Source organism: Haliaeetus albicilla, chromosome 6, assembly GCF_947461875.1.
Source record: "Haliaeetus albicilla chromosome 6, bHalAlb1.1, whole genome shotgun sequence".
NCBI classification, from domain to species: Eukaryota; Metazoa; Chordata; class Aves; order Accipitriformes; family Accipitridae; genus Haliaeetus; species Haliaeetus albicilla.
This window is the reverse complement of record NC_091488.1, coordinates 26797799-26811083: the sequence shown is the minus strand read 5'-3', so window position 1 is coordinate 26811083 and position 13285 is coordinate 26797799. Positions and strand designations below refer to the sequence as shown.

The 13285-nt window shown below is 35.8% G+C and overlaps 1 protein-coding gene across 8 annotated transcripts in view; it reads left to right on the top strand.

Moving 5' to 3' along the window:
• ROBO1 (roundabout guidance receptor 1) overlaps positions 1-13285 on the top strand; it is a 659452-nt gene that overhangs the window by 588852 nt on the left and 57315 nt on the right. For all 8 annotated transcript variants that reach the window (XM_069785380.1, XM_069785378.1, XM_069785384.1 and 5 more), the window contains exons 7-9: positions 7347-7471; positions 9408-9579; positions 12134-12339. In XM_069785380.1, the coding sequence (XP_069641481.1) occupies positions 7347-7471; positions 9408-9579; positions 12134-12339 (503 nt within the window). The remainder of the gene's footprint in view (positions 1-7346; positions 7472-9407; positions 9580-12133; positions 12340-13285) is intronic.

The window sequence follows — 13285 nt, the reverse complement described above, 5'->3', positions numbered from 1 at the left end:
GTCTTAAACTATTTCCCTTAATAATAGTTTTTGCAAAACACCAACATAAATATCTGGTAGTCACGTTGCAGAAAGGCATTCAATGGTCCTTGTTCAGATACTTGAAGGTAAAAAGTAGTTAATTAGATTTCAGAGTTTAGCAGGCTTAGCAATGAAACAAATTTATGAAGAAAGGAGGTTGGCAGCTTTTTTGAGTTTTTGTTTGGAATTAGGGAAGGAATTGGAAAATAAAATTGTTCAGAATTTCTTTACTTTTATTAAAGAGTGAGCAGTCAGAGTTCGACCAGTTTGCTAAACGAACTCAGACTCTCACACTTCCTCTGCATGTAACTCTAGTACCCAAATTTTCTGTACGCATTCATTTCAGACAGAGGTTATAAACAGTGGGTTTCTCACCCACTCATTTCATACCAAGATTATAAACAGCTGAGTTTCAGGCATTCCGTAGAACTGCAATGCTCCATGACAGATAATGTAGCTATCGCTATTCTATCTCTGTTGCTAGTTCTGGAGTTTCTCCTCTTGCACTGTCTGCCTGGCCAGCCACATCAGAAATCCCTGCTCCCGAGCTCTGCTGTCTCTTCCAGTGCTTAGGCTTGTACTCACATCCCATCTCCTACCAGTTTTTTTCTACAGGCACATTCAACCTCTGATATTTTTCACTTGAACTGGGATTAATGTATCACAAAATTAATTGAAGGCAATCTAAATTTCTTTGTAACTGCCATTTCCTAGATTAGTCATATGGCCAAAGATGTATACAGAAGCTAAAGACTGTGTATGAGCTTGATTGTTGTATGTAATTATTGGCCTGAAGGCTGGGATTGTTTCATTTCTGTGGTGTAGAATTATACTTTCTTGCTTGCTTTATACTAGCCTCTGTGGTTGTCAAGCAGTCCTTGAAGATGTAAAGATTTTTGTTTAAATAATAAAAAATGAAACACATTGAGCTTAAATCAAAAGTATTCAGCTTGTGTCAGCTGAATAACAAAAGATATTCTGAGCACCTGGAAGGTATTCATAAATAGTAATAGTCAGAACAATAATTAATGAGTATTTAATATGCAGAACAAAATACTGTTTAGTAATTAAGTACCACCTTGAATCTCAGGATCTGGAAAGCACCTTATTAGTATAAATGAATGAAAATTTCTATAATTTTACTCTCTTTGAGACAGATAATTACTACCACAGCTTTCAAGAACGGAGTACTTGAAATTTATAGCTTGTCCAATATCAGACTAAGAATTAGACACAACCTCGTAATATTTAATTCTGAATATGAGGAAACCAGTGAGTTATAGAGAAACAGTAGATCAACATTTGCATTCACCTTTCTGAGAAGAATTACAAAATGTGTTATTTAGAGATGTAGGCATTACACACAGGATGTTGAGGTCTCATATGTACCTGTGAGGAAGGGCTGAGAGGATGGTGCTTGCACAGCTTGGAGGAGAGGTGGCTTCAGGGCAGGGGGGGCCTAACAGCAGCCCCCAATACCTACAGGGAGGTTGTCGGTAAGACAGAGCCAGGCTCGTCACAGTGGTGCATGGTGGGAGGACAGAGACAATGGGTTTAAGTAGAAACAAGGGAGAGCGAGGCTGGATATGAGAAGCAATCTCTTCACCGGGTGGACAGTGGAGAGTGCTTAGGGGAGCAGGTTGCCCAGAGAGGCTGTGCATTCTCAGTCCTTGGAAGTTTTCAGGACCCAACTGCATCAAGCCCTGTGCAACCTGCTCTGACCCCACAGCTGACCCTGCTTGAGCTGGAGGTTGGACTAGAGACCTCCGAGGTTGCTTCCAACCTGATTATCCTATGACCCTACAATACTACATCTGTCAAATGCAACAGTTGCTCCATTAATACCTGGCAACTATACTAGTGTGTAGTTTAAGTCCTAAAACTGCAAATTCCTACTCCTGCAAGTGGATTTAGTGATACCAATAGTCCCAGTGAGGTTGACAGGATTGCTGGCAAGAATAAGGCATTGAAAGATCACATCACTAGTCTGGAAACCACTTTTCTTTTGGTTTTTGTTCAGAGACTGGACACGTCTTCCCTGAAAAACCTCTACCATCAAACAAATTATTTGAAAGGCAAAAACATTATTCCTTTGGTATTTGTGGTTTTACATGCTAACTTCCGGTCTTTACAAACAGGTTATTCCCCCTAATTGCCATGTGAAAAGCCATGATTAACACAGGGGAAATTGATTTACTTTATAATTGAAACTGCTGTCAAATAAAATGTGCCATAATAGAGGAAAAACTAATTACTTCTCAGTTTTAGTAACCTTAGATATCAATAGGATGTAAATCAAACTAAGAAAGTGGTCTTTGTTGTAGTTGTTGCTATTATTGTTGTTCTTTTAAACCACATGATGTTCCTCTGACAGAACTGTTTAAATTTTTCTTTGAAATTTCACCCTTTGCTCTTGCCACAGATTTGCAACCAATGTGATAACCTGTTTCTACAGGGATTTATTTTCATGTACCAGTATCCCCTCTGTTTTTACAGGTGGACAAAAAAAATACATTTGCTTGACAGGGTTATTTTCAACCCACAATAACAAAACTGTCTGGTAAAAAGAAAAGTGGATATTCAGCACTTATAAGTTAATTTAATTTGTAGAAATGTAATTGAGCAACCAAGACAGATTTCTATCTGCTAGAAATTTTCAAGTGAGCTTTCGGTAGAGGGCTTAGGCAGCTTTGCATTGCTAACAAGAAGGCTGAACTTTTCTCTTTGTGTCACTACTTGAGTAATGGAAAATTGATAATTTAGTTACTTCCTCTGTGCAAGAGTTGCATCCCATTAAGTCTCTTATCAGGCTATTTCATGTAGAATATGAGTTGTGTTTTATGGAGAAGCATTTCTAATTCCAGAGCAGGTCAGACCATAACTGCAAGTTTAGCAGAGAGCTTTTAATTTAAAAAGGAGTGGTTACTGAGTAATGCACTCACACACAATCAAGAGTAGCTGGGAGCTGAGTTTTGGGGATGAGCATATTTCTCTCAGGAATTCTTGTGTATCATTACTTGGCCACTTCTCTTACAAATCATAGACTTGCAGATAATCTTAGCAGAATAATGCATGCTGATTTTCTCTTTGAGAAATACTGAAACCCACACACTTAAAGAAGGCTAATTTACATCCAGAATACTTGCTTAAAATTGAAACTCAAATCTTTGAAAAAAGGTAATTTCAACTTCCTCTATCTGGGATTATTTCCTAAAAAAATGTCTCTCATAACATAAACCCCGAATTCTCTATATGATCTGGTTTTGGCACATTCAGTTGCAGCTTCTTAGCTTCAACATGATCCAAATTCCAATATTATATCTGATTCTCTTTCTGCTTCATTTTCATAATACACCTGGAGTCCTCTGTATTTATTTGAACAGTAAGCCAGTATTCCTCATGCCTAATGAATGTTTTCGGACTCAATATTATTAGTTTCCTCCATGTGTTTTATCAGAGGATGGTCTATTGCACGTGCTTACCTACTTGATATGAAAGTGTACCCTGCTGAGCAGTAGTTGTTTTACTCTCAACTTAAAGCAATAAGACCGAAGTGTTGAAGGACTTGGTATTTGTAATGTTTAAAAAAATTATATATTTTTGGACCTCTACTGTAAATACCTTATATGAACTACCTTTTTTTGATGGACTTTTTTGTCAGTATCTGTGTATATTTTCAAAATGCATGATTTTTACATTTTTATTTTCAATCTGTTCTTTCAATTAGTGATATGTGGTTGGAATGCCCTTCTTTTATAGCGAAGTTAGCCTGCCAGGATCTGTGCCATTTCAAAGTTTATGAAAATTTTCAACTATGGTTGGAAGATAATTTAATATTGCATAATTTATCACTGACAATTTCTGTTGAAAAAACTAATATTTTGCAATAAATCTCTGGTTTTGAATATTTTAGTGAAATTGAGAAGGGGGCAAGAAAAGGGTTAAGAATCTTTTCAAATCAATTTTAATTGTAGTTTATTTTACATTTGCAGTTCAATAGTGAGCATTATGACCTTGATACAGCAATCTTATACTAAAGAGATTGGTGTGTGGGCTAAATGCCTCAGTGTATTACTAATTTTGTAATAAACTTCCTTTGTAATAGCTGTTAGCCTCAGAAAAGTATTTTCCATTTGTAGATGTTTGGATGCTTTAGAAAGGGTGTAAATGTCACTGTTCCATTTCACCAATGTTGCAGATTGATACTTATTGAAGATTTCAAGTTAATTTTACCATGGAAAGCTCTTGGTGCAGAGAAATAATGATAACATGAAAAAAAATTTACTCAAGGTTACACAACAGTTCATTGGAAAGGCTTAGAGTAGAAGCCAGGTTGCCTGACTATTATTGCAGGCTTTCCTCTATAGCCTGCTTTCAGCATTTGATAGAGAATTCTGCTTAAAAATCAAATAAAAAATATGTTTCAACATTTTAAACCTATTTTTCATATATCAGAATATATGTGTGTTTCCTAGGGTCCTTACCAAGGATCCTTTTTATTTATTTATTTATTTTATTTTGCTTTATTCTTTGCTTTGTTTCATGTCTATTCAGTTTTATTTATTCCATGTTTTCTTTTTGTTTTGTTTTTGTTTTTAGTTGTGTCTGGTAAGTTGAAATTTTATTGGCCATCTTCTAGTCATCGTATCACTGTGACGGGAACTTCTCCTCCCCTTCCCATCCATCCCCTTCCATGTCCTTCAACCAGTCAGCTCCCACCTTTTACTTGTTATTGACAAGACACATCGCACAGAATAAATTCTGCATGAAGTATGGGTAACTTAATGGCAAAGAGAAAGGTAATGGGTTGCTAACTTTCTGTTTTTACATGATGTAATGAGTCAAAACCTAATGTCTTCTTCCTTCAGTGACTGCATTAGTTGAACTTCAAAGTGTTCTATAAAAAATTATTTTTGTTTTAAAGATCTCAAGGATAGAAGTTGTTCTTTCCTTAAGTGGATTATTTCAGCATCTTTTACAATATATTCATCACATACCACACGTATGTGACCTAAGGTGTGAAAGCAAACTGAAGTTAAAAAAAAGACAGTGAAAATGCTTCCAGTACAGAGAACATTGAATGGCATTTAATAATGAAGTTTCACTTTGCCCTGTTTTAATTCTTGTGACATTGAAGCTAACAGGATTTTTATTATTTACCATAATGGCATTTAGAATAATATGCATATGCATATTATGCATATATATTTAGAATAATATACATACAAAATACATATTTAGAATAATATCTAGAGAAAGATATACCTATTTACATTTTATAAATTCTACCATGGTTACGTGGAAGACTGAATTTCCCTTCATTTTTTGTGTTCAGTCATCCATGAACGGTTCTCTTCAGGTACTAGAATCACAAGCATTCATCTCTTCCTCCAGTGGTTAGAACCATTTTAATCTCTTTATAGCTGTACCCATTCTCAATTTCAACGAAATCTGAAACCTTATAAATCCTATGCACTAGCACAGGATTTAGAAACCCTCAGTTTCATGTTGTGTGGCATTGTGTCACAGATTACTACAGAACCAGCCAAGACCTAAATTTAACTATATGCTAAATTTATTCTTGTTATTAGAATCCAACAGCATAACAAAGCTGCTTCACCCTCATCTCCATTTTCCCCATCGTACCTTACAACCCTGTGGCAAACCCACAACAGTTTTACCTTCTATTCTGAATTAAACATGCTGTCATGTTAAAGTCTTCCCACATCTTCTTCCAAGGTATTGATGGAATGTTTCAGAGCTAAATATTTTGAAGTCTGCTAATTCCTGGAGGTCAATCTTACCTTCAGTTTGGGTGGTTTCTTATCTAAGGTAATTCTAGGAAAGGTAGCATTTGCATCCAAATATAAGTAATAATATGTTGTGCTTTAAAAATTCCTCCCAAAGCAGGAGGGTCATAGGAAGAGTATATTCTAATATGAATTCAATAAGGAGCAGGGACACAAGGCATGAGGAACAGGTAACTGAAAGTATTGGCCCACAGGAACACTGAAAGCAATTTTTTTTAGAAAGGACTTTGAGTGTTACTGAATTCACTCTAGATAAAGCCACAATTACTTGACATTTATAAAACACATTGAGTGATATCTTTAAATTATATGATTCACACTCTTTTTAAAGGAAAATCTTGTAAATATAGAAATGTTTGAAAGGAAAAAAAAAAAAAACAAAAAACAAAACCACACCAAAACCATATTTGAGCTATTACAGTCAGATTCAAAACATCTCCTTTATTCTCAACCCAAAGAAGAGGGAGAGGATAATTAATTTTGGACAGATGATCAGAAGGAATTGGAAATTAATAAGTAAATGGACTTGCATTTAATGCACATTTTTCAAGAAGTGAGAGTTAACAGCCTATAAAACAAGATAGATTTTTTTTCTGTGCTAGCTCCGTCAAGATATCTAGTGCTATTGTCTATGCTGATTTGTTTTTAATGTGACTGACATTATTTTTTGACTTCCTGTTTACTACTGGATGAAGGGGTTGTTGAAGTCTGTATAAATCAAACAGTTTGGACAATGCTGGCAGTATTTATAATGTTAGGCTGAGCAGATGTTTCAAATTTGCCTTCATTTGCATATATATTTTGTTTGAACATGCCCTTGCCTATGTAAATGAGGAAGACATTTAGCTCTGCTGTTCCTTTAAATTCATTCCAGTAATTGGACTGAAGATTTTAAGTGGTTATAATTTGTTCAATAGTATTTCTGGGGCTTTTGACATTCAGGTTTTTTGAGACCCCGACTACACCAAAAGTCTCTTATATAAGCAATTAAGGGCTTTTTCTCTCTTCAGTTTTCCTAAATCAAAGATGATGACTTTTGTGCATGTAAGCCTGAATTCATAGTGACTCAACAGTGTTTACTGCAGCCCTTGACAAAGTGTGGCCTGTGGGCCTGTTGTTCCTCAAAGATTTCTCCATTCTGACTTGCAGCTGTACTCCTTTAAAAATCGAATTGTAACAAATTTGTTCGTCTTGGTGACTTGCTCTGCAAGTTGTCTCATTAAGTCGGTGGGGACTTACTCCCTTGTATAAGTGGTCAGTAATAAAAGTACATGATGCGCACTCAGAGTTTTAACTGGGAGGCCCAGCAACAGAAAAGATGATCTGAGTGATGCTGAAGCTGTGGCTGTTAGATGGATGATTTTTTGTGCTACCTCTCCTTATTAAAGGAACTTAACTATTCTGTTTTACACCACTTAAAGTCAGTAGGCAAACTGTGCTTTCAAATAGGCTAACTTTGGTCTTCTGATAGTAGTATGATTTTTTTTTTTTTTTTTTTTTGTATTTTCCTTTCAGAGCCTCCACAGTTTGTTGTAAAGCCTCGAGATCAGGTAGCTGCACTGGGGAGAACGGTGACTTTCCAGTGTGAAGCAACTGGAAACCCTCAGCCAGCCATCTTTTGGCGGAGAGAGGGAAGTCAGGTAAAACAGCCTTTCTGTCCCTTCTTCCTGGCAGTTTCTTGAAGAGATGATGTCACATGAGAGAAAAATACTTTAATTATTGTTTTAAAGATGTGGAAAATAAGTCTAGAGTTTGGAGATACTGGATATTTCTCGACTTCTAAGTCACATACATGCTAGGTGATGTCAGCCTTACAAGAAAAGATATCTATGTTTTGCTCAATCTCGCATTTTCTCTATGAATGTAAAAATAAATCTATGAAACAACAAGAAACATTCCATGAATGTTTCCATTACATTTTCACTACTATGAAAATCTTTTTTCGCCTGACAGGGAGAACTTTTAAGAGATGTAGAGATGACTAATGCTGAAGTTTGTTTGAAGTCCCAAACACTCCCAAATTTTCAGAAAGTTTGGCTCTGGGTGTATGGTGCAGCTCTTAGTTTGCCATGTGTTTGTCTGTGGCTGGCAAACTAAACGATTTGCTGTATTGATCTGCATCACTGCATGGATAGGACTCTTGTTTGGGGCTAAGGAGATCTACTTTCCCACTCAGTCATTTGGCTGACAGGTCATACCTGAATAGGTCATTTTTTCTCCTAGCTTCCTTATTTGAATGGGAGGAAAAAATATTTTCAGCTTCTTTGTAAAGGATCTTGAATGCCAGTGGGTGAAACACAATATAGCACAGCAAGAGAATCACAGTTTTCTTTCAGAGTCATCTTTTGAAGGAGGGATGTGACACAAAGTATTCTTTATTGGAAGGAAAGAAGGAATATGGGATTCTGGCTTTCCTGTGAATGAAGGAATGAATGGTGCAATAGCATATGACAGGGTTCTTTGTGTTACAAAACAATAAGCCAGAGAAATTGAGAACGCTTAGAGATTGGCTTCTTTACTCCCTTCGCAACATTTCTGTGTACATATCTAAGTACAACTAGACTGCTAACCAAATTTAGATTATAATCATCAATGGTATACCAGTATATTATGTTTGTATTTTTGTATGACCTGGATTTTTTTTTTTTCTTCGCCAAGTGTTGTGTAGTACATAAATTTTCTGGCTTATTTTTGACTCTGAGTGGTGACCAGCTGTGATGATCGAGGGAAGTGGAGGAAGAGGTCAATGAATAGGGTTTGCTAATACTGAAGTAGACGATGTTGTGTCTCATTCCTTTGGATGATTTTTGGAAATGCAAAAGGTAGTTAGGCAAGAAAGAGAGATAAAAAATAGCCTCTGTGACCTTAAAGTATTCTCATTCAGAAATTGTTTGGCCAGAGGTAGAAATTCGGAATCACTATTTAGTGTAAAGTACTTGTATTGTTTTGATTGCAGTTCTGATTCTTGAACACTGTTAGTAAATACTGGGTACTTCATGCCAAAACACTCTAAGTAGAAACTGGCATAGGACTTAATTCTATATTGTAAGACTTGTTATAGAACACAAACACCATGATTAGAGAAACCTAAACAGTATCTCTTTTTAAAAAACTGCTCCATTCTTAGGAAGGCGAAAGTTAAACTACAAATAAGTGAACCAACATCTGCATTTAAATGAAATAAATAGAATGCCCTGGAGTAAGTTCTGAAAAAGGATGTTAAAGCAAATTACTTGGGTTCACGACAGTTGCTTGCACCGTTATGGTATCTGTACATATGACATCTTTGCTAGTACCTGTTAAACTGTGTAAAGCCCAGCATTGACCACAGAGGGTGTTAGAGCAATCCTAAAAGACTTGCACAATTGTATATGCACATCTGCACCTATTTTATCACAAAAACTCCTATAAAAGCTATGCACATTGAGATATAGACATGCTTAAGATACGTAGAGCAGAATGTTTTATATATAATGTGAAAAGATGAATTTGTTTAGATACATTAAAGTTAAAATTATTGATGTCTGAATTTATTTAACCCTTTTTTCCACACTTTCTTTTCTATACATCTTTTAGAATCTGCTTTTCTCATACCAGCCCCCTCAGTCATCCAGCCGATTTTCAGTTTCCCAGACAGGAGACCTCACTATCACCAATGTCCAGAGATCTGATGTTGGGTACTATATCTGCCAGACTTTAAATGTTGCAGGAAGTATCATAACAAAAGCCTACTTGGAGGTTACTGATGGTAATGATACCTTTATTTTATCATTTACAAGTTTTTATTTTTATTTCAAGACAGCAGTGGGAAGATATGACACCACTTTGAAATCTGCTTTGCATAAATAGAGATTGCATGTGTCTTTGAACATAAAAATCCTGGTTTTGCCATCTCTGTCAGGGGTTTAAAATTTTGGATATTGTGTAACACTATGTTTCCATTTTGTATTTAGTAAGTATACTTCAGTTTATGGATTTTTTGTCAGATCTGTTAATTTATCTGGCTCTTTTTTAGTTTCTCCCACTAGATTTAGTTTACTTTCAGATTGCTTGCTGCCTAGCTCTTTATTGCTATTATTGTGTGTCCCTTTGCTTAGCATCTCCACTTACCTGTTTTTTCCCTGTTTTTTAATATTGTAGTATAGCAAGGAAAAAAACTCAACCTGTATGCAAGTCAGTACAATAACATACAAATGGATATTATTATACGTTCCCTTTTAGGAGCAGTTGGGAAAAAATTAAGATGAAAAAGCTTCAGGGAGCATGACTGCAAACAGTAATATATGCTGATGTGAGGCCAATTTGCCAGTTATCAGAAATACTTCATAACAGCAGAAATACTTCATTTAATAGCAAAGTACACAGGAAAAATAATAATCTTAAAAAGAGGTTAAGTGCAGTCTGTGGAGAGACTTGAGGGAGGGAAGCTGTTGTCTGAGAAGAGTTTCCATAAACTAGGCCTTTGCCCTATAGAAAACATAGAAATAATGCAGTACTAGAAACATGCAGTGAACCTGCAGAGTAAAATTGTTTATTAACACCCACTGGATTGAGATTGTTTGGAGGAGTAGGATTGCTTCCTTTCTGGTTTCTCACAAGTGGTAAGCCACATTTCTTAATCCACTTTTATCCATTTTTTGCTGGGGAGAAGGCCATGGCAAGGTGAGAAATAAATTTTTAAAAAAGAAAATTAAGAGGTTTTTAGTTACTGACCTGTGCCATCTGAACTTGGAAAAAATCAAATCAATTTAAATATATTTCCTTTACTATGACTATATGCTGTGGATTGGTCTGATGGGTAGTTGTTTTGCATAATGTCTTGGGACAATATTGTTTTGGTATTTCTATAAAAGTGAAGGCAGGATATGCAGAATGATACCCTGGTATTAGTAATGGTAATAGGAGTTGCCATCAACTACAGTGGCACTTAAATTAGCCATGGATTTCAGTGGCATTAGATTTCTCCTATAGAGCACAGATATGTCAGCCCTTTACCACTGACAACTACAAAGCTCTTTACAGATTTGTCAAATACAAACTGTAAGTGAGCTTATTTTGACTGTCTCTGCAGAGAAAGATACTAATGGCCTCGCAGTGCATTGCAGTGCATTGCAACAGGTTGGGACAAGAAGTAAAGGATAAATTATGCAGTTGAAAACACAAAGTGTCATTTAAACATGCAAATGAAATTACAGAAGTTGGAATTTAGCCAAAAAAAGCAGTACTAACACCCCGTCTGTTGTTATGAAAAGTAATTTAGAAATATCTGATGTTCACAAATTACCAGAACTTCAGGTTTATATTTCAGCTACCAAACCAGTTTTTAAGTTATGTGAGCCCCCATGACACTGCTGAACAGATTGTCATTTAAAGTTGCAGCTATTTTCAGATCATCAGTCCATGTCTTGTTGGATGGTACAGGTAGAAGAGGTCACTGAAACACAATAAGACAGTTTTTACCTCTTTTTTGATTATCCATTTGAAAATGGAAAAAAAAACTCATGTAGACCATCATTCTTTTTTCTATGAATACTAAGACTGCTTTATACCTTTCTGTGCACAGTTATTAAAAAACCCATCAATAACATTTAATTTTCATTGTGTGAAATTTGCATCAAAATTGATGCAAACACACTGTGGGGATTCTCTTTGTGACTTTGAAGTCATGTTGACAGATTAAGTCGTCATAGAACTAAAAGTCAGAAACTACTGGAAAAATATTTCTTAGTTGAAAACTTTTAATATGGTCCTATTCATTAGCTTTGTGTTTACTTTACCCTACTGCTAGGCATCTCCCAATTAGGAAACAATACCAAGATGAGTTGATGGTACACAATAAAATTTTTTTAAGAAGTACATATTTGCCAGTTTATACCCTGCCTGCCTACCTCCTTTTCTCTGTCTTGGAGTGCTGAAAGTATGAATTTTGTTATACAGGCCTGCTACATGGTAGAAGATGAACAAGGTGAAATCTGTGCCTTGACAAAAAATTTGGGAAGTCCTTTCTCATTCCATTATCACTTTATAAAGACACTGGAATTAGAGAATGCCTAGCAGATACCACTATGTGATATGTAATGCTTCTTTACTTTCTGAAAATACTGTGTTGTGTATCATTTTAAAATTCTGTAGTTGTGCATCATTATAATGCACCCTGCCCTGAATAATGCATGCCTCCAACTTTAATTACTTGTTTAATTGTCTTTAGTTTGTTTCAAAGCCTCAAGCAACTGCTGGTGCTTAGCTGATTAGAAAATTGCTTCCAGTTGCAGAAATTTCTTTCCTGTTGTTTCTTCTGGCAGTGATTGCAGATCGGCCTCCCCCTGTCATTCGACAGGGTCCTGTGAATCAGACTGTAGCTGTAGATGGTACTTTAGTACTGAACTGCATGGCCATGGGCACTTCAGTGCCCACTATCCTCTGGAAAAAGGATGGGATCCTCATTTCTACCCAGGACTCTCGCATCAAGCAGTTGGAGACAGGAGCACTACAAATCCGATATGCCAAGGTAGCTTGAACTGGCAAATGGGTTTTCTTGGGTTTTTTTCACTTCGGTTTTTCCCCTCCGGGCACTTTTGATGTAGTAAATCCTACATTTATAATTAATGAAATGTTAAATAAATGTATTAAAATATTGGATACTTCATGCTTTCAGGTAGTTCATTCTTTTTGTTTAACGCTTTGGCTTATTCTGCCTAGGGCACATTATTTCAGATTTCATAAGTAAAAATGCTTTTAAGAGGTATTAATTAAGGGAATTATTTGGTACTTATAACATGAAGGGGAAAGCAAAATTTGTATTTCAGCAAGATGAATCCTTAAATTGGGCTTTAGCACTAATTAAAATGACCTAATTATTCAAATGTTTATAAAGAAAATCTTTGTTTAGCATATTGCAGTAATAGATGATATACACAGCTCTTTCAAAACAGTTTTTGAAGTTTGAACATATTCACTCAACAGTGTAAACATAGCTTAAAATAGTTAACCACCTATCAAATACCTGGCTTCCTTAGGGAATTATAGCAAGTACCTGGGCAGTATTGCTGGTCATGCCTCACACGCTGTAAAATGTTTTAAAATGTTGTTAAATTTTAGCATACTGGCTAATCTCTGCTATCTTTTCTGTGGTATGAAATGCAGTAATTTTTTTAAAATTAGGCTGAATATATCACTTTACTATGTTCCCTAGAGTTGTCCTGTTACCAATTACAAGCTACACTGACTTAGAGTTTGAACCCCTGATGTTTGAGCGCTTCCATTCAGCTCATCTGCTGAGGCTGGGACCTTAAGAGGATAGCATTTCTTTTGGGGCAAAAAAAAAGAAACTCTTGAAATGTGATTAAGTCACATATGGACAAATAATCCAACATGCAGAACTGGATTAGAATAGCATATGGAGATTCCTTTTTTGGGTCTGCTGTAGAGTGAAATTTATACTAACACAGGGAACC